The 27603-nt window shown below is 36.5% G+C and overlaps 1 protein-coding gene across 1 annotated transcript in view; it reads right to left on the reverse strand.

The window, feature by feature from the left end:
* The window catches only part of LOC147996177 (uncharacterized), a 41696-nt gene extending 15600 nt beyond the window's left edge, over positions 1 to 26096 (reverse strand). Inside the window, exon 1 of the mRNA XM_087636640.1 lies at positions 25399 to 26096. Coding sequence (XP_087492766.1) covers positions 25399 to 25467 — 69 coding nt within the window. The 5' untranslated portion in view covers positions 25468 to 26096. The remainder of the gene's footprint in view (positions 1 to 25398) is intronic.
* Positions 26097 to 27603: the final 1507 nt, after the last annotated feature.

Raw genomic sequence — 27603 nt, forward strand, 5'->3', positions numbered from 1 at the left:
CCATGACCCAGATGAAAATATATCTACTGAAATAGGTCATAAAGAAATAACAAATCCGCCATATAGAATTATACTAAAGAACATAAAAGAAATATAATTATTGAAATATCTGAATAAAAAAATCTCAACTAACAGTACCAACAAAACATAGTTCATTTCAACATGATGAAAAGAATTAATATCACTTTAGCCAGTATGTGTGTTTCAGAAGAAATGACAGTAGAAAATTGACTACAATATTGAGAATACACTCAGAATTGTGGAACTTTCTATATTTTATTTTCCCCTTTCTGGTCACTGCTGGTTAACACAAACCATAATTTTTACATTTCAATAGCTAACTTTCAATTAAATTTACATTATAGTATCCCTCATACATATGTAGATACATGTGTATGAACTTAAGAATCAAATAGCTGATAGTCTATTCTTAATGCTTGGGCTCATGTGGAATGCAGTGTATATGATCCTGTACATGGCTATGTAAGGATGGGCACCTACTGTGATTGCTGCTGACCTTACTGTCTACCTCTTCTCCTTTGCCATTCACTTTTACAATGCCTACTCCTAGAAATTCCTTGTTTTGTCTATTTCATTTTAACTATTTAACTATTTAACTATTTCAAAGCAATGTCACCTTTTTAAAAGATGAGTGAAATACTTTACTTTAGCATTATTACTTTGTTTTGTATTTGGATTGGGATCATTATTTAGCCAATGTTATTGACACTGTAGTTGACAGACTTCTAATAGTTATATAACCTATGCCAGAAGATGTTGTTTGGGTTGCTTTAGAAACATGTTTAGGTATTTGAATTTGTCTTTAATGCCTATAAAAACAATGTTTTGTCACAGAGTCCTGCTCTCTATTTTTTGTCACAAGAATGTATAACATTTAACTCAGATATTTAGTTAGTATTATTTTCAGAGTACTCTACTTAAAATGTTTGTTTCTACCATTTGGAAATGTGATTTATGGATACACATAAAAGTTAAGAAAAATAAAATATGTACAATGTTAGAAAAAACAGGTCATAGGTTTATTACCAAAAAAAGTAATGTTGCAGACAAACTTTAAAATCTTTATTGGAATTCTGATAAGTTAAGTCAAAGGAAGGTGAAGATTCTAACATAATAACTAGTGACAAAAAACTAATCTATTTCAAAGCACCAATGTCGACAACCAACATGTATGTGGAAAAATAAGTAAATGCCTTATGAACCTGCCTGAATATTTTCCAGTACTAAATTAGAGACTAATTACAGCAACATTCTTGTTACGAGTCCATAATTTATAACTAAGCACAGTGGAAGAGTAAGGTGTTTCTTCTTAATCTTTTATTTGTACTTTTGTTGAAGAAAATATTCTCAGGTCTTCTTGTTTTAATAATTAAAGTAAATAATACCTCCTAAGATGGTAAGACAGATATAATATATATATTACACCTGTTGTTTGGACTAAATTAAAATGGTTTTGTATGAAGTCAAATGCTCACCTAGGATCATTATTGATGTTCAAGATGTTCATGACTAAGCAAAGGTCATCTGAATTAGCATCTTACAAGGGCAATGATTAAGATATTAAGAGTTTGAGGAAAGTGTGTTTTTTAAAATCTTACTAATATTTGAATATTTTCTTTCATAGGAAAAAATGTATATTTACTTTAAGAATGAGGCAGCAAGATGGACCTGGGAAACTTCCATGGAACAAATGAGGAGTAGGATGATCTCGGTTCAGCAACAAACAGAAGAAACTCCTCAAGCATCTGAAATTCACAGAATGCCTAGAAAAAAAGGTGGACCTGAGCAAAGTAAATTTGGAGGTTACAAAGCCATGGATAACAAAGAATAACTGAGATCCTTGGATTCTTTGAATTCATGGGAGAACTGTTGCCCCTGCTGTTAAGTGCATAAGAAAATATCACTGGAATCCCTTCTGCTTTCCTAGCGTTGAAGAAGGAAGAGATAAAACAGAGACAAACTGAACAACAACAAAAAAAGGCATCCCTGAAAAAACAAGATGAAGATAAAGATAAGACGGATGAGGGGGAAAAAATAAAGAAAGCAGCAGAGAGAAAAGGGGGTAGTCTCGCAGCCCCAAAAGACACAAATCCAGATCTCCTTCTCCTAGAAGATGATCTTCTCCTGTCAGGAGAGAGAGAAGAAGCAGTCATTCTTGATCTCCCCATCACAGAACCAAGAGCCGGAGACTTTCCCTGCCCCAGAAAAGGAGAAATCTCCAGCGCTCCCAGAACCATTAGTGAGAATGAAAGACTCTTTAGTAAAATAAGCTTCATCTACGAGTGACAGCCTGAAAGCTCCCAAGCCAGAGCCCAAAGAACCGTCTGCAGAAAATAATTCCAAAAAGGAAAAGGAAAAGACTCGACCAAGATCTCGGTCACGTTCCAAATCATGGTCCCGTACCACTTCTCAATCACCTCCTCATACTAGACCAAGACGGCGACATAGATCCTGATCAAGGTCATACTTTCCTAGATGGCAGCTAAGCCCAAGATGATGGCCATCTCCCTGAAGAACTCCACCAAGATGGATGTCTCCTCGACCAAGGCACAGGAAAAGTAGGTGTCCAGGAAGATGAAGAAGGCGTTCTTTTGCATCACTGTCTGAAGTAGCTCGTTGTCCTCTTCATCGTTCCCGGTCACCGCCAAAGAAGCCTCCTAAGAGGGCATCCAGCCCTCCTCGGAAAACGTGTAGTTATTACCTTTGGCAAGTCCTACAAGGTGAAGACACCGGCCATCATCTCCAGCAACTCCACCACCCAAAATTCGTCATTCCCCAACTCCCTAGCAGTCAAACCATAGTGTCAATGACCAAGAGCAGCATGGAAGGTATAACCATAAAATGGCTAGTATATTAGGCGCATCAGATCTGTCCTACATAGAAAATGTCGAAGAGGTTAAATCTCTAAGTACAGAAAAGGTATGATCCCAAATCTATGGAGCCAAATAAATGTTTTTAAAATATAAAGACACATAAATCATCTAATGACAATGATAGTAAGGAGGGTACCATGTCTTCCAAGGTAGATTTTCTTTAAAGATAGTATTAACATGCAAATAAATAATATCATCATAGTCACTATCAATATATTGAAAATCTGTTAGGGTTGACATTAGGTAAAAATAGTAGCTTTTCCATGAATTTACACTGCAAACTGAAAGGTTTTCTTAAAGGTAAGAAGAAAAAAAATAAATTTCAGAACAAAATTCCCCCAAATCATTTTTTCTATAAAATTCCAGAATAGACCACAGAAGTATAGTATTGTTATGCAAGCCTTTCGGAATGAGCAAGAAAAACATAGACTAAGATTGCAGAACATTTGAATTGAGAATGTACTGAAGAAATATAATTCTTTTCCCATGTAGTCTATACCAAAGTGTTTCCTTACTACTAAATAACTAAGGATAGCATCACATGTAGAAATTATCTATTATTCACACAATGGAGCCAATGAAGCACTTTGGGAGAGAATCACCTTTCAGACTATCCAGGCTCCACTGCCTTAATTGCACCCCATCATACTAAGTGGCCCTTTAATAGTGGGGAGGATGCCATGCAACTCCAAGGCACTTGACACCATGGGGAATATTTTCCTCATCTAGAAGGTACTTATATAGGCTGCACTGACATCGACTGTCTAGTGCCACTTCACACAAATGCCTCTCCACATTTCTAGGTTGTTAATTTACTTTTAAATTTGTCACTGGAAGAATAAGTGATATTTGCACACTTCACAATTTTTCAGAAAGCAAAAGATATTTTAACTAAAATTAAACTTTAAACTTAAAGAGCTCTTAAAACTGCTTGAACCAAGAAGTACATCTTGTGTATGTATTATAAAGCCCAGCATGAAAATCACAAGTCAGGGAGGACAACGGACAATGGGAGGAAAGGGAGAGAGAGAGAGAGAGAGAGAGAGAAGAGAATGAACATTTGAAACAGACTGCAGCTTCCGGCCAGTGCTTTCTTGATTTCTGCAGGGGCTAGCCTGCTCCCTTGAAGACACCACAGCCTGAGACACCCCAGGAGATCTACTGCACTCAGGCCATCTGGTAAGAACCTTCCTGAAATCCCACAGCTGTTGCTGAGTCCCAGTGGACTAGAGATCCATCAGTCCCCAAAAACCTCACCTGCCAAATTCCACTCATCTTATGGCTGGTGCTTTCTGACTGGGCAAACTGCTCGCTAGTCTGCTACACTGAAGACACCGTAGCCTGAGGCTTCTCAGGAGATCTGCTACATATAGGGCAACTGGCATTCCAAGAGATCCACTGCACACAGGGCAACTGAGAAAGTGTTTGTCTGCTCCCCTGAAGACACAACAGCTTGAAGGCATCCCAGGAATTCCTCTGTACACAAGGCAACTGGGCAACCAACACCACAGTCTGAAGACATCCTGGGGGCTCCACAGCATACAGGGCAACTGACCCAACTGACTGAAAGCCTCCCTGGAGTTCTACTGCACACAGAAAAACAAAATCCACAGTCTGTATGCCCTCCTGGAAAACAGCTTCACACAGAACAACAGCTTGGCTTCTCCTCTGAAGAACCAACAGTCTGAAGACCTCCTAGGAGATCAACTGCAGTCAGGAAAACAGATCACCAGCTTCTCTGGGTCTCAGAACTACTAGGAGACCTGTTGCAATCCAAGGACAGATAGAGCTACCTATCTCAGGAAACACCAGGGATAAACAGATGGTGAGAGGCAAGCACAAGACCATAGGCAACAGAAGTCAATATATGTGGGCAATCATCAGAACCCAGATCTCCTACCACAGCAAGCTCTGAATACACCAACATATCTGAAAATTAGGAAGATGATCTAAAATCCTAGCTCATAAAGATAATATCATCCTTTAAGAAAGATATAAATAACTCACTGAAACAAATACAGGAAAACACAGGTAAATAGGTAGAAGCCCTTAAAGAGGAAACAAATAAAACCCTTAAAGAAATACAGGACCACACAATCAAACAGGTGAAAAATTGAATAAATTGGTCCAAGGCATAAAAGTGGAAGTAGAAAAAATAAAGAAAACACAAATGGAGGCAAACCTTGAAAAGAAAAACCTAGGAAAGAGGTCAGGAATTCCAGATGTAACCATCACCAACAGAATACAGGAGATTGAAAAGAGAATCTCAGGTGTAGACGATACTGCAGAAGAGATTAACTCAACTGTCAAAGAAAATTCAAAACACAAAAAAATCCTATCCCAAAACAAGCAGGAAATCCAGGACACAATGAAAAGACCAAATCTAAGAATAATTGGAATAGAGGAGAATGAAAATTCCCAGCTCATATGACCTGAAAATATCTTCAACAAAATCATAAAAGAAAAGTTTGCCAACCAAAAGAAAGAGATGGCCATAAATGTACAAGAAGCCTATATAACACCAAATAAATGGGGCCAGGAAGGAAAATGCTCTCAGCACATAAAAATCAATATACTAAATGCACAGAACAAAGAAAGAATATTAAAATCTTCAAGGGACAAGGGGCAACTAACAGATAAAGGCAGACGAATCACAATTATACCTGAATTCTCAACAGAGATCCTAAAAGCCAGAAGAAACTCTAAGAGAACACAAATGCCAGCCCAGGCTATTATACCCAGCAAAACTCTCAATCAACGTAGATGGAGAAACCAAAATATTCCAGGACCAAATCAAATTCAAACAGTATCTATCTACCAATCCAGACCTACAGAGGATATGAGAAGGAAAACTCCAACACAAGGAGGATATCCACAAGAAAGAAAAGAGAAGATATTAATCATCTCACAACAAAACCAGAAGGAGAGAACCACATGCACATAATGCTACCTACAAAAAGAAACATAACAGGAACTAACAGTCATATCTGTATTTAATATCTCTCAATATTAATGGACTCAGCTTACCTATAAAAAGACATAACCTAACAGACTGGTTATGCAAATGGGATCCAACATTTTGCTGCATACAAGAAAAAAATTTTGTCAATAGCAAAAACAGATACTACCTCAGAGTAAAGGACAGGAAAAGGTCTTCCAAGCAAATGGTCCCAAGAAACAAGCTGGAGTTGCCATCCTAATATCTAGTAAAATAGACTTTCAACCAGAAGTTATCAAGCAAGATAAGGAAGGACACTTTATATTCACCAAAGGAAAAATCCACTAGAGAAAATCTCAATTCTGAACATCTATGACCCAAATGCAAGAGCACCCACATTCAAAAGGAAACTTTACTAAAGTTCAAAACACACATTGAACCTCAAACAATAATAGTGGGAAATTTCAACACTCCAATCTCACTAATGGAAAGGTCATTAAAACAGAAACTAACCAGACACATGGTGAAAATAACAGAGGTTATGGACCAAATTGATTCAACAGATATTGATAGAACATTTCACCCTAAAACAAAAGAATACACCTTGTTAGCACCTCATGGTACCTTCTCCAAAATTGACCATATAATTGGACACAAAACAGCCTCAACTGATACAAGAAGATTGTAATAATACCATGTATCCTATCAGATCACCATGGACTAAGGCTTGACTTCAATAACAAGAACAACAGAAAGCCCACATACATATGGAAGCTGAACAACTCTCTATTCAATGATAACGAGGTCATGGAAGAAATAAAGAAATTAAAGACTTCCGTGAATTCAGTGAAAATGATGACAGAGCATACCCAAACTTATGGGACACAATGAAAGCAGTGCTAAGAGGAAAATTCAGAGCACTAAGTGCCCAGATAAAGAAATTAAAGAGATCCTACACTAGTAACTTAACAGCACACCAGAGAGCTCTAGAACAAAAAGAAGAAAGAACACCCAAGAGAAGCAGAAGGTAAAATATAGTTAAACTCAGGGCTGAAATTAACCAAATAGAAACAAAGAGAACAATTCAAAGAATGAACAAAACCAAAAGCTAGTTCTCTGAGAGAATCAGCAAACTAGGTAAAACTCTAGCCAAAATAACCAAAGGAACCAGAGGCAGTATCCAAATTTACAAAATCAGAAATGAAAAGGGAGAGATAACAATAGAAACAAGGAAGTTTGAAAATCATCAGATCCTACTACAAAAGCCTATACTCAACAAAATTGGAAAAATCTATGATTTTTCTAGACAGATACCACATGCTGAATTTAAGTCAAGACCAGGTAAACTCTCTAAACAGGCCCATATCCTCTAAGAAAATAATTCATTAAAAATCTCCCAGCAAAAAAAGGACTGCAGAGCCAGACAGCTTTAGAGCAGAATTCTACCAGACCTTAAAAGAAGACCTAATACCAGTATTCCTCAAATTATTTCATAAAAGAGAAACAGAAGGAGCACTATCCAATTTGTTCTATGAAGCCACGGTTACTCAGATACCTAAACCACACAAGGGCACAAAAAAAAAAAAAAAAAAAAAAAAAAAAAAAAAAAAAAAAAAAAAAAAAGGGAGAACTTTAGACCAATTTCCCTAATGAATACCAATCCAAAAATATTCAATAAATTTGTTGCAAACTGAATCCAAGAACACATAAAACCATCATTTTCACCACTGTTGTGATAGAATCGTGGCTGGTGTCCAGACAGAGCACACCAGGGCAATACAGTTCCATGTGGGAGAGATTTATTGGGGGACAATGAAGACAAACTAGGGAAAGAGAGAGAAGAAGAAGGCAAAGGCCCATACCTAAGCGTAATAAAATCAATTAACTGCAAACCAATAGCCAATATCAAATTAAATAGAGAGATACTTGAAGCAGTCCCACTGAAATTGGAGACAAGAATGCCCATTCTCCCCATATCTATTCAATATAATACTAAAAGTTCTAGCTAGAACAATAAGATAACAAAAAGATCAATGGAATATAAATTGGCAAAGAATAAGTAAATGTATCACTATTTGCAGATGATATGATAGTATATATAAGCAACCCCAAAAATTCTACCAGAGAATGTCTACAGCTGATAAATAATTTACCCAAAGTGGCTGGATATAAAATCAACTCAAATAAATCCGTAGCTTTCTTTTTACCAAGGATAAAGAAGCAGAGAAAGAAATTACACTAACAACTCCCTTCAAAATAAATGCAAATAAAATAAAATATCTTGAGAAAACTCTAACCAAACAAGTGAAAGATTTATATGACAATAACTTCAAGTCTCTCAAGAAAGAAACCTAAGAACTGAGAAAATGGAGAGATCTCCCATGCTCATGGATTGGCAGGTTTTACAGTAAAAATGGCCATCCTACCAAAGGCAATTTACAGATTCAAGAAAATCCCTATCAAAATCCCAATCAAAGACATGGAAAGAGCAATCCTCAAATTCATCTGGAAAAGGAAAAACAAACAAACAAACAAACAAACAAAACAAAAAAATAAAAAAAAACAAAAACAAACAACAAAAACCTAAGAAGGGCAAACACAATTCTTAAAAATAATAGAACTTCTGGGGGAATCACCATCCCTGACCTTAAGCTATACTACAGAGCAATAGTGATAAAAGCTGCATGGTATTGGTACAGAGACAGACAAGTTGATCAATGGAATAGAATTGAAGACCCAGAAATAAAACCACACATTTATGGACATTTTATCTTTGAAAAGAAGCCAAAAAATATGCAATAGAAAAGAAAGCATCTGCAATAAACAATGCTAGTCTAAGTGGCTGTGTATATGTAGAAAAATAAAAATAGAGCCATATTTGTCACCTGCACAAAGCTCAAGTCCAAGTGGATCAAGGACCTCAACATAAGCCCCACATGTGGCCCATACATATTCAGCCATCCAATTAGACAAGATGGATGAAGCAATTAAGTGCAGGCCAACAGGAACCGGATGTAGATCTCTCCTGAGAGACACAGCCAGAATACAGCAAATACAGAGGCGAATGCCAGCAGCAAACCACTGAACTGAGAACAGAACCCCCATTGAAGGAATCAGAGAAAGAACTGGAAGAGCTTGAAGGGGCTCGAGACCCCTTATGAACAACAATGCCAAGCAACCAGAGCTTCCAGGGACTAAGCCACTACCTAAAGACTATACATGGACTGACCCTGGACTCTGACCTCATAGGTAGCATTGCATATCCTAGTAAGATCACCAGTGGAAGGGGAAGCCCTGGGTCCTGCTAAGACTGAACCTCCAGTGAACGTGATTGTTGGGGGGAGGGTGGCAATGGGGGGAGGGAGGATGAGGAGGGGAACACCCATAGAGAAGGGGAGAGGGAGGGGCTAGGGAGATGTTGGCCCGTAAACCGGGAAAGGGAATAACACTCGAAATGTAAATAAGAAATACTCAAGTTAATTAAAAAAAAAAAAGATACACTAAATCTAATAGAAGCGGAAATAGGAAAGAGCCTTGAACTCATTGACACAGGGAGAAATATCCTAAACAGAACTGTAATGGTTCACACTCTAAGATCAAGAATTGATAAATGGGACTTCATGAAACTGGAAAGCTTCTGTAAGGCAATGGACATAGTCAATAGAATAAATCAGCAAACTACTCAAGAAACTAGTAACAAAACAATACAATAAAAAAACGGGCTATAGTACTAAACAGAGAATTCACAACATAGGAATCTTGAATGGCTGAGAAGCACTTAAAGAAATGTTCAAAGTCCTTAGTCATCAGCGAAATGCAAATCAAAATGACCCTTTAATTCCACCTTATACCAATTAGAATGGCTAAGATTAAAAACTCAAGTGACAACATATGTTAGAAAAGGTGTGGAGAAAGAGAAACATTCCTCCATTGCTGGTGGGATTGCTAGCTAGTACAACCTCTCTTGAAATCAATCTGGAGATTCCTCAGAAAATTAAAAATAGATCTCCCTGAAGACCCAGCCATACCACTCGGGCATATACCCAAAAGATGCCCCACCATGCCACAGAAGTACCTGTCCCACTATGGTCATAGCAGCCTTATTTGTGATAGCCAGAAGCTGGAAACAATCCAGATGTTCCACAACAGAAGAATGGATACAGAAAATGTGGTTCATTTACACAATGGAATACTACTCAGCTATTAAGAACAAGGACATCATGAGTTTTGCAGGCAAATAGATGGAACAATAAAATATCTTCCTGAGTGAAGTAACTCAGACCCAAAAGTACATGCATGTTATATACTCACTAATTAGTGGATATGAGAAAAAAAAAGTACAGAAACCCAGGATACAGTCCACAGAACTCAAAATGGTTAACAAGACAAAGGGCCCAAGTGAAGATGCCTCAATTTCACTTGGGAGGCACAAAAAAGCAATCACAGAAGGAGGATCCTGGGTGGGAAAGTGGACAGGGAGGGGAAGAGGGGGAAAATGATCAGGTATTGGGTGGGGGAAAGGACTGAAGCCTAGAAAGAATGGAAACAGGCAACTTCAGGAAGGAGAAGGTAGGGGAGACACTCCAAAATGTTCCAGGAACCTGGAAGGCGAGAGACTCTCAGCCCTCCAAGGGAGTACCTTACATGAAATGCCCTACAGTAGGGAGAGGAAACTAGAAAAACCCACATCAGCATCAAGTGAGAGATAGGATTGCCATTCCACAAGCAAAATCTCTGACCCATAATTGTTCCTGTCTGAAAGAACTGCAGGGACAAAAATGGAGAAGAACCCGAGGAAAAGGAAGTACAGACTCAGGCCCAAAGTGGGATCCAGCTCAAGGGGATGTCTTGAACTGACACTATTACTGAGGTATGGAGTCACTAAAATGGGCCTATCATGACTGCCCTCCAAAAGACCCAACCAACAGCTGAACACCTGAAAGAGTCAGATGTAGATATTTGCATCCAACTCATGGACAACAGCTGCTGGCCTCTGTGGTTGAATTAGGGAAAAGCTGGAAGAAGCTGAGGAGGAGGGCAACCCTATAAAAGGACCAACAGTCTCAATGAACCTGGACCCCTGAGATCTCTGAGACATCGACCACCAATCAGGCAGCATCCACCAGAGGATATGAGGCTCCCAACAGCAGAGGACTGCTGGGTCTGGACTCAGTCAGAGAATATGAACCTAACCCTCAAGAGTCTGGAGATCTCCCAGTGGGGAGGCCTGGTGAGGTGTGGCTTGTAATGGGGTGGGGTCATCCTCGTGGAGACAGGGGGCGGGTTGGGAGGAGGTATGGGATGTACAACAGTGGACGAAGAGGGTGGACAAAGAGGGGGATTAAATCTGGAGTATAAAAAAAAGATTAAATAAAATCAAAAAGAAAAGGAAAAAGCAACACACTGCAAGTAGCAAGATTATTTTCTTCAAGGATTTATGTACAGTATAAGTAGGAAGAGGAAGCAGGCATAAAAATACATGCCTTGTCCTCGTCCCTAGGCAATTCCCTTGAGGTTCTCACCTCCTTTTGGCCATTGTAAATAACTTCTGATTCAGATGCACTGTGTCGAAGACCCTTTGGAGTCTCCAATCTGCTTAGAGTACAAGGCCCCCTTAAGGCTTATCTCTGTCTGGGGTGCCTGAAATACTTTAGCAACACTATTCAAATGCAGCAACAAATTCCCTTTGATGTAACTAGCTAATATTTGAGAGTTGATTTTAAGAACAATGGTGCTTATTTATAAGCAACACATTAGAGGACTTGTTGAAAATATCCTCCATATTAGCAAAAATTGAAAGCAATCTTGCATACTGAGGATGAATAAGTGATGCTTACTTTTAATATCAAGTGCTTGTTATAAGTAATGAAGTGAGAAGGCTTACTGAGACAATTTAATATATTGTCTAAATTTACATAGATAAATGATTAGTAAATTTGCTACATGGCATTCTTTTTGTAATAATGTCTGTATATGTATATTATTAAATAAATAATAAGAAAAATTAAGCCAATAGTAAGTGGGTTAAAATACAACATTCCTAATGAAAATAAAATTCAGAGATCTCCATTTTTTATTCTATTTTTAATATTTCCTACTCTATAAAAGAAATGTATCACCCATAAACATACTATATATTTTTACATTTTGCTATACAATTATTCCCAGGCAGTTATGATCATACTTCATAATAGGTTAGTCAAGTGTTTTAGCACTGAGCTCTGTCTCTTTGGAACACTTTTGTTCTTGCCACTGTGGTTTTGTTGCTCTTGTTCTTATTTGGTTTGTTTATTCTTATACCCTTTTATTGAATATGTTTTTCATACAGCATATACTGATCATCCAACTCCTTTGACTGCTCCTATATTTCACACACACACACACACACACACACACACACACACACACACACACACACAAAGTCCATACACTTTTTCAATTTCTCTTTTAGAGAGCAAACAAACAGGTAAAACTAAACAAGAACAAAAAACAAATGAAAATTTTTTAAAAAGAAAAACCAAAAGAAAGTGAAGCACATAAAAACAGAACACATAGAAAATACAAAATAGGAAACCACAATATACAAGCAGAAGACCAATAATACAAAAGATGTACACACAAAGCAATATGACACAAAATGTCTACAAAAATACCATTGAATTTATTTTGTGTTGGTCATATACTGTTGACATGAAGCCTAGCCTTAAATATATTTAGTTACCCAGAGAGATTCCATTGGAGAAAATTTATTTTTTTCTTTACAAATAATGTCAATTGGACATATCTTCTTGGTTAAAGATTGTTCCAGAGCAGAGAGGCAGAAGTGGACAGAGACTCCTATACCTAAAATGGAAAGTTTGCTTTGAAGATAAGATCCCACTGTAGCAATGTGTGCTCTTCATGCTTTTACATACTGATCCATCTCCAGAGCCATTGGGTACAGGACATTTTAAGAACAAAATGGCCAGCATTTTATTCAATGTTTTATGGGCTTCATGACTCTTTGTAGTACTTAAGGTACTTCCCAGAACCTTCAGTAAATTTTAAGCTGATTCTGAACATTGTATGTGAGGGTCGTGTGCTATGGGAAGTGGGTCACCATCAGGAGTGATGAGGTTTTAGATCTGTGCCATTTAGAGTGAGCTAGAACATCCAGGAGAAGGAATAGACAGCAACTTAGACACAAAATTTACAATTTTTTTAAAGACTTCTGCTACTTGCTGGACCTGAGATAGAGGGGTTATTCTCTTCCTTTTTATTCTTTGAAAATTTTAGGTCAATGAAAGTCATTTTGACCATAGTCCAGCCTCGTTCCTCACAATCACTCACTCCTTTTTACACTTTTTTATACACTTTTATCATTTTTATTATACACTTTATAGCATCTTTAGTGGTGCCTGTATGCACATGGGTGCATGGTTGCCCTCTGGGGCATAGCAAATTACTAGGGCACATGCCTATGAAGAAAACTGTGTCTCCCTAGAATCCAATAATAGACTATAGTTCCTCAACTCCACAGGCCTTTTCACCCCTTCCTTCATGTCTACTGGAATGGTGTCTTGCTTAATTTCATGAAGACCTTGTGAAGCCAATTAGAGTTGTTGAGAGTTTGTAGGAGCAACCTCTTTCATGTACAGATTATACTATTTTGGGCAGTACTCCTGACCCTCTGTCTCTTCTATCCTTTCTTATGCAGGGTGTCCTGAGCCTTAGAGGAGGACAGTGTCCAGTTTCAGAATGAACAGACACTTATCTCTGTACTTTGGCTAAGAGGATAATTGACTTAAGATTTAATAAAAATCACCTAAGGTGGTTTGCACTCCTTTTGGATTTTTTTTAAGAACAATTCTTTTTGCCCATTTCTCTACTTTTCAGAATAATATCTGTTATTTTCCCAGAAGACATACCCTATGACTATTATATTACTCTTTTTAAGAGGTGAGGCTGGTCCTACCTGTCAGTGCTCCATGTATTTTACAAACCTAGAGCTTGTTGTGCTTCACAGGTTATGAGCAGAAAAGAATTCTACTTTTATAGGACCTTCAAGTGTTATTCATATCTGGTTTAGGTGATGAGACTTTGGACTTGAATCTTGACTCTGGAGAAAATTAAGGTTTTTGATGACTAATGGAGTGGCATTTTGAAAGCATTAAGGGCATACATTAGGGAAGGCCTAAGTACAAAATGTTCGGAACTAAATAGTATCCCTCAAATATTGGTACTGACACAGTTTATTGTAAGCTGATAATATTCAGACAGAGCAGAAGTAATTGATTGAGGATAAATATTTGAAGATAGGATCCGTAAGATGAGATTGATGGCTCTATGAGAAGTAGAAAACTTATTTTTTCCATATCATACACACACACACACACACACACACACACACACACACACACACATATCATTCTCTCTCTCTTAGTCTCTTGTTTCTCATCTCTCACACGTGTACCTAAGTATAAGTAGAAGACCATTGTCTATAGACCATAGAGAAATCAGTTACCAAATAGTAGAGACAACCAACATGTTGATCTTAGACTTAGTAGCATTCAGAAGTATTTGGGGAAAATCTGTTTTAAAATATTAATAAATAATGTTTTGCTAGTAGTTTAAGCAGACTAATATGTTAGCATGAGGGAGCTAGAATCAAATTGCTTGAATCTGGATTGCAATTTTAAATCAAATAAATTTTTTTTCAAATTCATACTGAAAAACTAACCTGTAACATGCTACCTGCTTTTGTAGAGACAGTCCAGCAGGTACAACTGACCATGGCTCAGCATTTTACTATCATACCATCATCTCTACATCTTTTATTATTTCAACCTAGGCATCATGGCATCCCATTTTTTTCCTTGACAGTCTTTCTTCTGGTTTCCCATTTGAAAACTGATGGAAGTATGGCTTATATTTCTATACTAAACTCCCTTTAAAATCTATGAACAGACCAGTGCTCCAGTTTTAATGCTTTAAGGTTCTTTTACAGGCTAGTCTTCACTAACTGGTAATTAGAGACAAAAAAGCTGAATTCCTGCTCTTATTTTTCACACCTACATCTACAAAACCCAATCCTGCCTACCTGTTTATACGACTATCAAAATGAATACTCTTTTTTCATTCAGTGGAAAATTATGATCCTGTTGTACCTGTTCCAAAAGATGGCATGATGTTTTCCACACATATTTTGATAAAACATAATCAGATGCTTGTAATTTCCAACTGGTAGAGATGTATAAGTACAGATGCAGGAATTGGGACAGTTGTCACATGGCAGAGAGCACATGGGGAAGGGCTTGAAACTGAAACACAAACAGTTCAAGGCAAAGGAGAAGCACAGTCTAGTGTAAAGAGTAGCAATGTGTGGCTGACGGTAACTTTTCTACTGCCAAATAGTACAACTTGTTCAAGAGCCTGAGAGGAGTAGATCTGTGAAAATATATACCACATTCATGGTACCTGGAAAGGCAAAAAGAATGTGTTGGATAATATCATAATTAAATTACAGGAAGTTGAGCTACCTGACACCAGTGCTAAGATTAAACGGATCCTCTCAAAAGTATCAAGTCCTGCTGAACTATCTCTCCAGGCATTCTACCACTTATTAACTTGATGTTATGTTTATGTTGTTTCCATAACATATCCAGAATATATTATAAGGCTTTTAAATAAACATAATCTATTAAAATACCTTTATTCTATTTCTTAAGCAACCAGAATTCTATTGAGATAGGATTCTAGCAGGATTCATGCTATTCTTTTCCTCAGTCTAATATTATCTTCATATTTGATTTCTACTATGGAGATCTTGTAGGCAAAAAGTAGGTATTCAATAAACATTTAAATAGTTATTATTGAATCTTTTTTTCTTACCAAACTTCTAAGAAATCATCCTTAATGTTTTTATCAAGAAATGTTTTAATTCCAATCCTAGTTGCTGTAAATATGTTTGGGTTTCAGAGGTCTAGCTAGAGACCTTGATTTACTAGTGTGATTTTTTTAAGGCAGTATAATTACATACATAGGCAAGATCCCCAGAAATCCAAATTTCCTATTTTAAATAAAAGAGAGGTATGTCTACCTAGGTTTTGTTCAGGTAGAACCAAGACATAAAAAGTCAAATATGGATTGTTTTAATGGGTTCCACCTTCAGCGTTACAAAATGAGGAGCAGAATCCATGATCTTCCTATTAATGAGTCATCTGGAAAATTAGATGATGTATGTAAAACATCATCATTTATTCAGTATCCAATTAAATATCAAGTACCATGCATAATGATAAGTTTCTCAGGAAGCAAAACATAATTATATAACGAGCTTATCATCAGCATTCTAGAAATAAGCAGTGAAATAGAATAAAAAATTACTATGCTAAAAAATATCAAATAGTAGTATAGCCACAGAAGACTCATTAAAAGTATCCTTTCATTCGTCTGCAGGGAGCATGGGGAATTTGCCAAAGAAAGTTTATTGGAGAAGGTAGAGCTTCAGTAGAGATTAGCCCATCTGAAAAAGAAGACATAAGCAAGAGCATAGGTTGGAGCAGAGACAAAATAAAGTACTTGGATTCAAAGTCAGAGTGAAGACTGACACCACAAGAAATCATCCTAGAAAAGAAACTCATTCCTTCATCAAATTCACCAGATTCCCCCAAATGTCCATCTATACACTAAATATGCTCAGAGAAAGTTGTACTAACTGGTCTGTGGATTAAGAAGGTATAGTCATGCTATTAAATTTCAATGCTTTTAAGCAAGTTAATCACACTGTATACTTGTGTGCCTCTGATAGCCAGAGTAAAACTTCTTGTGAATGTAATAAAACAAGAAAAAGACAGAATCATGAAATATGTGCCCTAAAAGGAAAAAGAAATAAATAATCAAGGCAGAGGAAAGGAAAGGGCCTCCCACAGTGACAAAATGGGTGAAGCTTGACCTTTCAGTGCAGGGAGGCACAGACAACAAGTGGACAGGAGAGCTGAGAATGAGATGATGGCTGCCCAGTAAAAGAAGTGATTTGTTCTTCACCCTGACCTAGAGAGCCCTGGGATAATGCAGACTCGCTGACAGTTCTGCTGGATACCTAAGTGCAATTTTGTAGGTTCTTTAACTGACTGACGATCTCAGTTGGTTCCCACATTATGATTGTGACTAATATTCTCAAATGCATATTTTTTTCTTTTTCCAAAATCATTAGTAATGGAAGATTTTACCAAAAGACTTGAATATAATATGAAGATAAAAGAGAATACTGGAAAAACTGATAAAAAAAGTTAATAGTGTAGGACCTGAGAAGAAGAAGAAGAAAATGAATTGGAAATCCCTAGAGAGAAAAGGCTTTCAGAAGCACCAAGTGAAGCAAAGAAATTGGCCAAGAACAGAGTGGCCAATGAATGAACCATAGGAGTTCCACAGTTTTCCCCAGAGGAAAAGGCAGGTTTGAGCAAAGATTGGAGTTTCTCAAGTAGAGACACAACAAGTGTGTGTGTGTGTGTGTGTGTGTGTGTGATCTACACTTGCTTTTGATAATATTGGGGTAAGAAATGTTTCTCTTTTTTTACTTCGAGAAACATTTATAGAATATTTTAAATTTTTCATGTCACTGGTGATATGTAATTAAGTGACACACCAATGTAAGATTAGTCTTTCAAGACAATTTTCTAAGGGTAATTACATGTAATTGAAATGAGTTGCTCCTACTTTAAGGTGGTGATCATTTCATACCATCCCTATGATTCACAGAACAACCAGACTCACAGTACATTGAGACCAAAATGGGTGTATCTTAGCAAAGATGCTGAGGAAGAAACATAAAATTCTAAGCAATTAAAAGTGAAATGCTCCCAGCAAAATGCTCAATAAAGACAAATTTTTAGAGCCATGCTGGGAGACAATTCTCCAGGGAGTTTCTTACATTCCTGTGACAGAGAGTAAAGAATTCATTGCCTATTCTTCCAAGACATGGTTTCTCATTTTTTTGCATAATAGTTTTCATGATAGATCTGTACATGAGCAGCCTTGAAAAATGCAATGGTTCCTTTATAAACAAAACAAGTTTCAGAAAGAGAAAGGGTAATATTTCCCTCTGTTACGTGACTTTTAAAGGTGATAGCTGATAACTTTATCTAACATATGAATCTTCTTTCCCTAAATGTCTCTGATCCATTTGACTTTGCCCCAAGGGTATACGAAGTAAGATGTGCTAGTTAGTTCTCAGCAACTTGACACAAACTAGAATAATCAGGAAAGAAAGGACTTCAGCTGAAAAAATTGCATCCCGGGTGGTCTGTAAATAAAGTAAATAAATCCATAGGATACTTTCCTGATTTATTATTGATATGAGAAGGCCCAGCACACTGTGGGAAGTGCCATACTTGGGCAGGTACTTCCGAGGAATAATAGGATCAGCAAGCCGTCAGAAAAGAGGCAGTAAACATCATTCCTCCATCATCTCAGACTCAGTTCTTCACTTCAGAACCTGACTTGCTCGAGTCCCTTCTTTAATTCCACCCATAATCAACAGAAGCATAAAGCAAGTCAACTCTTTTCTCCCCAAGCTCCTTTTTGCCCATGCCTTTTCACAGCAGCAGATAAGCAGTAAACTTTCTAGTATTCTATGTCTTACACACTTTCCTTCTCTTTTTCCCAGTCCTTGCTGAACCATAGGTACAGGACAGGCATCCATTGGAACAAAACTCTCCGTAATCTGATGACCTCTGAACTGTGTTCACTTCTGGCTCTCTGTGGTGGTCTCCACTTATTGTACAGAGATGGATCTTTGATGATGTGTAGTAATTAGTATTGTCTGTTGGATAAGTTGTAAATGTAGTAAGAATTTGTGCTATCTGAGAAAAGTGGCAGCAATACCTCCTTTTCTAAGGTCCACAGACCAGATCTCCCTTAAACCACCTGAGTCTTGTGTCCAAAGTGTGCAATGTCTTCATCAATCAAGGACCACGGTCGATCCCTCATGACATATGTATATCCTATTGCCTGGTATCAGTCCATGAGCTTGTGAGTAATATTGTCAGCCCAAGTGGAATAACATTCTTTAAGATTTTATAATGTCTGTGTATGTGTGTGTGTGTGTGTTATACATATTTATTTACTTACAATATTTATATGCATTGGGTGAATTTCAGATATATAAAATAATATGGTTTCCTCTGGCTTTATTAAATGTTACAGTGTTGTTTGTCCATCATCTCTCCACCCAGTTGGAGACCACTCTTTCTAAATTCTGTTACCAACGTCAAATTACCTGTATCTTGTTATCTCCCCCTAAACACTTTCTGGTTTCTGTGGTTACTCCATGCTATATGCCCATATCTGAAGAGTTTGTGCTAGGAACCACAAATAGGAGAATTTATAGTGCTTGTCTGTACAGGTCTGTTACCTCACTCACAATAAAGTCTATGTATATGAAGTCAAATTCTCTCAAATGCATTTAAGAAAAATCATTGTGCTGTTTCCATTGGATTTTAAGATTGAGTGACCATTACTCTTGAGCCCAGTCCCTTCCTCTCCCAAAAAGCATACCATCATTTACATATTTTTAAAATTGAAAAGTTATTACTTATTAAAAACTTGAAAACAACCACAAAATAAATGATACTAAATTAGAACTTCAAATATTTCATTTAGATTCCTCAAAAATTATAAAATTTTGTAATACAGCTTCCATTTTCCTTTTGGTTTTCAAGTAGTACATGCTTTGCTTGTCTGGTGTAATTCATACAATTTAAATGCAATATTCTAATAATTTCATAGATGACAGTGAATAATAATCCAAATCAAGAAAATAACCTAATTAAAGTGCTATTTGAAAAGAAAATAGGCATGAGATATTAATCAAATAGAATATCTGACACTACCAACGTATCAGGAAGTAAAGCATATACCTCATGTATAACTCTGTATAACACAAATACAAATATACAGGGGAGAAGAGTCAAATCCCTTTATGGAATCAAGGACAGCACCTTTAATTTCTTTCTCTTTATGATGGGATTGTTTTTCTCACGAGGTTTTGGCAGGCCCTAGAAATTGATGTCATTTTTGATTAATTCTTTTTGTACTCTGATGACAGCTAATGGAATGATTTGAAAGCTATTTTCTTTGAAAGAAAAAGAGATCCAATATAGCTGCCTTTTATGCCCATTCTTAAAGCTTTTTACCTCTTTCTCTTGAAATAATTAGTAATGGAGGAGAAAGATTGCTGTAATTACTAAGCATTATAAACTATATCTGGATTTCTGACATTAACAGTAGTTGTCATTAAAATTAGATCACTTGTCTCATCTTAAGAAAATGTTACCTTTTACTATTCTAATGATCTAATCGAAAAATATCTTGACAGGATACTAATTCTGAAAATGGAGTACAGACCTTTAAATATATACATATTTTTGCCCTGTACAGAAAGCTATAAGGTGAATAGAATTCTTTCTTTAAGTGCTTAGATTGGCATTATGAAAATGGGTCATCAACTATTTCATAAAACACAACAGAGTTCAGATATTATATTTAAAATCACTTTTAAGAACAAATCAGAAAATAGATTATTCTTTTAATCATATTCAAGTGATGAAATAACATACTCCAGGGGCTAGACTTTGAGTAAAACTATTTTAACATAAAGAAAACTTATATACATTTATTATTATCTTTCTTATATTTGTGTCTGCAACATTTTTTCCTCTATCCCTTGTTTGTATTAATTGGGATACATCTGTAATGTAGAAAATAAATTTTATGGCATTGTAACTGTCTGTACCAATATGTATCAAGGTGAAAGTGTGCATCTGTAAAAGTTATTACTAGGTTGGGTGTGACTGAGTACATATCAGTAACACCAGCACATGGGAGCTGAAGGCAGGAGAATCAGAAGTGCAAAGTCAGCCTTGATTAAAACAGTTCGTTAAAGACCAAAATTGACTACATGAGAAAACAAGAAAACAAAAAAACAAGAAAACAAAACTCTGAATAAAACATTATCGTATGGAAATTTTGAAAATACTTATACTATTAGGACATAAAGCACTATGAATAATAAAATTCAAACTAATATGAGCTGAAATCCAACTATTTACCCTAACATGAAAATGTTCATTATCAAAAAATAGTGTAAAAAATCCAATAACCTCAAATTATCTTAATGGAACATTCTTTCTGTGGTATCAAAATTTATAATGCATACAAGCATAAATATTTTAAATTTGTTAATTTATTAAGTGGTCTTTGACTAAAATTTTGTGTTTTGTATATGAACTTTTATGTTACTTTGTATAATAAATTGTCCTAAGTATGAAAACTAGCAACAAAATATTTGGAATTAATAGACCCAAAGCTATCTAGGAAATTAATGACTTCCCTAACCGTGAAAAAAAAACAAGAGATTCTATTAAATGTGATAAATGAAATGTAAATTAAAATTTTAATAAGGTACTTGTTAATCCATTTGTTCACAGCTAACTTGAACTCAAGTTAAATTAGCTCCTAATTATCAGCACTAGAGATAGGATTTCTTCTAAATCTCAAGGGCAAATAAGTGTTGGAGGATGGCTTATCCCAAGACAGCTCCATAAAGTGTTATTAAAAGTAGCCACCAGTCACTTTTTCTGTGATGCAATTCATTGTGAAAATCAATTCTGTGTTGTTAAAGATAGCAAAAGTCTTCTAGAAGGGATCACCCCAGTAGGTTCAAAGTCACAAATATGTTCATGCACGATCATTTATGGAGTACCTATCTTAGCCATGGTTCTTTATCTAAAAGAATTGTAGAAAAGAGCTCTCTTTATTTATAAAATATCATAACTATAAACTCCAGGGTGTCTCTTGCACAGAAAATGGTCACTATTTTTTAAATATTTGCTTCAGTCAGCATGACAACATATCTCAATTCTGAATTTTAGAGGTTATCAAGTTAGTACAATATGTTAATGTGTCTATAATCAACACAAATCTCAAATTCATATAAACTTTTACAAATCATTCATTAAAACAACAATAGGTAAATTTAAGATTATAATTGGGATGGCCTATACCCATAGATGTAATTTATAAATTAAATAGTAAAAACAGACCATGTAAAATGTGCAGGTATTAGATATAGTGTATAGTATATAGAAATAACCTGAATGTTCAATTGTTAATGAACAAATAAAACACAGTATACTGAGAGTGAAGAATATTACTCAGAAGCATGATGTACTGATGCCTGATATGCATATGCTGTGCAATATGTGTAAACTTTGAATGTTTATTCTAAATGAAATATGCTATTTTAAAATGCCCATATTTGTATGATTTATTGACAAAGTGTAGTCTAACCCACAGAAGTAGTGTTACAGTTTGGCAGATATTTTAAGGAGCAAGAATGCAGAAAATATTTCTAGTGGACTTGAAGCTTCTTGCAGATGAGATAAAATATTCACAAAGAAATTATTTGTGATTTTCACACTTCTGTCAATAGCCTAATAATCTAAGAATAATAATGATACCGAAGGCTGAAACTCCATATTTCATTAGAGCTGAAGAAAGAATTGAAAATAACTCTGAACATCACAGGATATTGTTTGTTTTTATTATATCTTATATTATTTTTGGTGCCTGTTTGTATGTTAATGAAAGAGTATGAATTTGAATGAGCAGGTGAGTAGCAAAGATCTGTGAGGCACTGTCAGAGGGGAAACTAATCAGACTATATTTCATGAAAATATCTACTCTCCATTTTCCAAAAGGTATGTTTAATTAGGGAAAAAATAAAAGAAAATACAGTAAAACTGAAAAGAATGTTCAAAAATAAAAATAATTACTAACTAGTGTTGAAGGGGATGATAGCCAACAGTTTCAGTGTACTGAGATTTAGAATTAAAAAAAAATGATTTTGCCAAAATTATGAATCTAGAAAATTATCTTGCCAAATATACATAATATACAAATGAAATGGGTTCTCATTCAGACTGAAGTTTTCTCAAAATCATCTTTCCCCTGAAGTTGGTTGGTGATGAAAATAGCCTCCAAATAATAACAAAGAAGGATGTCATCATAGAAGAATACCAAATATATGAAAGGAATAGAGATATATGAAGTCTAATGGCTCATCTGAAAGTATAATGATTTAGAAAGAATATTTGTAATGTGTGATGACATATACCCAGAATTTATATAATCTATTATAGTGTTTTATTAAACAGAATGTAATTGCTATTCCTCATAGACTTTCTCTAAGGCAGAACCTTATATAAATTAGAAATGTGAATCACTGATGTGTTCTAGAAAGTTAATACTAATGTTAATACTTATCAAAATAAAATGAGCCAATACATAAAATGGAAAAGAATGGGAAAGCATAGTAAAATAACATTTCTTATTAGTGTTTATCCTAATTACTTTTTGTTATTGACATTTTCAATGTTCATTTACAGTTTTAGTAATGGAAGAATATGGTAAAAATTATGAGAGATGAAAAGCATCCTGAGAACAATAGTATTTACTGTGACCAAATAAACAAATATGAGAAACGAATGCTTTACTGTATTCTAAAGCTACTGAGAAATGACAAAGCCTACCTCTGGTCCATCTAAGAATGTTGGCAGTGCAAGACTTAAAACTGTTAGCTTTTTCCTGTGGCTAACCCTGAGATGGCTCACCTACAAAGATCTCCTGCCAGGACTAGCCAATGCTGTCTACCATTCTATACATAAAATATGCACTGAGGTTTCAAGTTGGTGCATTGCTGGTGCAGATCCATCAGAACAGGCACAGCTCACACAATTCCAATATTCCTATGTTTCTCCATGTCTGTTCTTTTCCGTGCTTACCCTAGTCAGGCTTCCCTAATGAAATCAATGCACCAGACTTTATTCAATTCACTTCAAGTATTTGCACCTGTCTAGTAAAATACTGTTACACACACAGTTTGCACACACACTTGAAAAACAAACAAATAAGTCACACAAAAAGTACATCTTTGAATTCTTAGAATAAAGGTCTCCCAGATACATACCAGAGGACATCTTTATTGTTTAATAGATCAATAACTTCTCTGATCCTACAACTGGAATCTCCATTCCAAGTCACAAAGTCATGAAGTTATGAAAAGTGGCAAAGCTAACCAGAGGCCTCATCAAAGAAAGAACTAAGATTTTACATCTTACTTCCTATTGCAGGCAGAATATAAAGAGCTGCACCTTAAAAGGCACAATGGTTTTAGTCACTAAGGAATTATCTGGGATCTTGAAGATTGTAGACAAATCCTGATGCAGTAATGACAAGCTGAGATGCTCTGCAACTGTTTAGGGGTTCCTGATACTGCATCTTGGGCACTAGCTGAAGTTTGCAATAACACCAAATGGTGATTCCTGAGTGAGGTAACCCAATCACATAAATCACACATGGTATGAACTCACTGATAAGTGGATATTATCCCAAAGCTCAGATTATCCAAGATGCAATCCATCGACAAAATGGAGCTCAAGAAGGATGACTAAAGTGTGGAAGCTTGAGTCTTTCTTAAAAGAATGAACAAAAATATTCATAGAAGAAGATATGGAGACAAAGTTTGGAGCAGAGACTGAAGGAATGGCCAATATGGCTGATGCCATGAAGTGCATGCTGACAGGAGCCTGATATAGCTATCTCCTGAGAGGCTCTGCCAGAGCATGACAAATACAAAGGCAAATACTAGCAACCAACCATTGAACTTGGAATGGGTCCACATTGGAGGAACTAGAGAAAGGATTGAATGAGCTGAAGGGGTTTGCAACCCCATAACAACAAAAATACCAACCAACCAGAGTTCTCATGGATTAAACCACCATCCAAAAAGTACACATGCACAGACCCATGACTCCAGATGCATCTGTAGCAGATGATGGTCTTGTTGGGCACCAATGGGAGGAGAGGCCCTTGGTCCTGCTAAGGCTGGATGCCACGGTGTAAGGGAATGTCAGGGAAGGGAAGCTGGAAGGGGTGGATGGGTTGGGCACACCCTCATAGACGAACAGGGAGGGGGTATGAGGTAGGGGTTTTTGAACAGGGAAACTGAGAAAGGGGATAACATTTGAAATGTAAATCAATAAAAGAAAAAAAAACAGTAGGTGACTAAGAGGTTGTACACAGGAACCAAAAGCAGGAAATTGCTACACATCCCTGAAAGTAGATCTCAGGAAGGGCTTTACCTTCCAGGAGCTCTACGATAGCACCACTTCCACTGCTTACATGGCTGATGTGATCTGCTTTGTTCCATTTGCCACAGCAAGTGGCAGTGTCCCTAAAAGCTCAAAGAGATATTCTGGAAGTTAGTTCTCCTGGCTAAAGCTTCCTATTCAAATATCCTCAAGAGTCAATTCCAAACAAGCTGCTTAGGTTAAGCTTCAACATAGTTCTTGGTGCTCTCTATACCTCAGTCCAAGCACATACAACCAGCAGATATACCAGAGACTAAAATGGCTTGGCTAGTCCTGGCGTTCTCATCAAATTTGTCAGCAGTGACTAAGCAAGGTAATCTTTATATCATATATTATCCCACCTTTGGATCTTTGACACTTTTAGTAACTTCTTCACCTTACAGAGAAGTGCCGATCTCCATGTTGCTGAACTCCTTAATAGGGAAGGTAAAAGCCAGCTCAGCATCAATGATCATCTCATTGACTTTGGTATTTCTGATCATCTGTAACTTATCTGCAACTGTAGCTCCTTCCAAGTTTGCTAGGGAGGATCACTCTGAATTCTCTAAAGCATTTGTAAAGTAGTTCAGCTCCCTCTTCATCAAAAAGTCAAAAGGTTTCTGTAGATTTTTTTCCCTGTGGGCTCTATGTACAGTCCAAAAAGCAACACTGACATAGACACATCTTCCTCGATTGAACACTGAAGCATGGAAAGGATCAGTTTCGGCTGGCTCGGCTTTAATCTTGCTTCCCAAAGCATCCTTTTCCTTCTCTTCTATCTCTACATGAAAGCAGAGTGTTTCCATAGGATTATAGACAGAACTGCTAGATGGGTATGGGCATTCTCTAGTTCCGGTCCCACACAAATCCTTCAAGGACATGATATTCTTGCCTAGCAACTAACTTCTTAAAGTACTGATCATGAATGGGGAATACCATCAGATGGGCCCAGTGGCTCATAAAGACAACTGACTTGACTCCATTGTCCAAGCAGAATTTGAAGTTTTGGGTGATTTAGATTCTTTGGTTATCTATTATGTGATTGTTCTTCATAGGAAGATTGAAGTCCATCTTCACAACTTGCCTCCCCTTTATGTCCAGTTTGTCCAGTCAGCTTGCTAGAAAGTCACGATTTGGCAATACCATAGGGTCAAGTGCCCTAGAGCTGAGGAAGAAAATAAAATTTCTTTGTTACTATCTTACATTCTAAGATAGACTAAAATGAAATAAGAGCACTTGGGAATACTTCATGACTAAAATGTCTCTCTGAGAATTAGAAGCAGAGGACCTGGGTCAAGATTAGAACTTTAGTTCTTTCTGTTCAAACCACTGGGATGTGCTGTTGTCATATATTCACTGCCAAGAGATACATTACTTGGAAAATGATGGAATCTATCATATACAGAAAAATTGACTTCCCATCAACTGCATAATATGAAAAGAAAAATAGTAATGAGAAGCACCACCAAAATGTGAAATGTTGTAAAATATATTCAGCATCCACACATTAAAAAAAAAGAGAAGCACCTGGTGCAAATCCTTACAGGAAAATTAACAATGGATAGGAGGCTAGGAGACTCCAGCTGGATGAAAACTTTCACATTTATCTTGCACTAAATTCATTGACTCTTTTTTTAAATCTTAGTAAGAAACAGAAAATAGTTTCAGTGAATGCGTAAGGTGGAGGTAAGTCTTTGACAGGAGACAATAATTACAGTACAGCATTAACCAAATGAGATAAGCTGTAGGAGTTCCAGCCATGGCTAAATTCAGTATTACAACTAAAAATAACATTTAATAATTCGTAAATAGTTATGTGTTATAGTGTCTGGATCGTCACTCCTTTTGACTTATTTGAAACTAAGAAATAAACAATTTTAAAATGCTTTCATAGAAATATAAAGGTAGAAACTCTTCAATTGAAACATAAATATGCTATTAATTGAATAACCACTCAAAAGCAATAAATAATGGTGGGTAAAACCAATAAATACGTCAAGTAAACTTTCCCGAAACAGTATCTTTAAGGTAAATGTCTGAAAGAAATAAAGAATAAATTTTTGGAAAATTACTGCTAAATTTACTTTAAGTTGTGCTCATTTGAGAACTATGAACATAAAAATATCTAAAATTAATAATTTTCTTTTTTTTTTTATTAACTTGAGTATTTCTTATATACATTTCAAGTGTTATTCCCTTTCCCGGTTTCCAGACAAACATCACCCTCCCCCCTCCCCTTCCTTATGGGTGTTCCCCTCCCAAACCTCCCCCCATTGCCACCCTCCCCGCATAGTCTAGTTCACTGGGGGTTCAGTCTTAGCAGGACCCAGGTCTTCCCCTTCCACTGGTGCTCTTACTAGGATATTCATTGCTACCTATGGGGACAGAGTCCAGGGTCAGTCCATGTATAGTCTTTAGGTAGTGGCTTAGTCCCTGGAAGCTCTGGTTGCTTGACATTGTTGTACTTTTGGGGTCTCGAGCACCTTCAAGCTCTTCCAGTTCTTTCTCTGATTCCTTCAACGGGGGACCTATTCTCAGTTCAGTGGTTTGCTGCTGGCATTCGCCTCTGTATTTGCTGTATTCTGGCTGTGTCTCTCAGGAG

Source organism: Rattus norvegicus, chromosome 2, assembly GCF_021556685.1.
Source record: "Rattus norvegicus strain SHRSP/BbbUtx chromosome 2, alternate assembly SHRSP_T2T, whole genome shotgun sequence".
In the NCBI taxonomy this organism is placed as follows: Eukaryota; Metazoa; Chordata; class Mammalia; order Rodentia; family Muridae; genus Rattus; species Rattus norvegicus.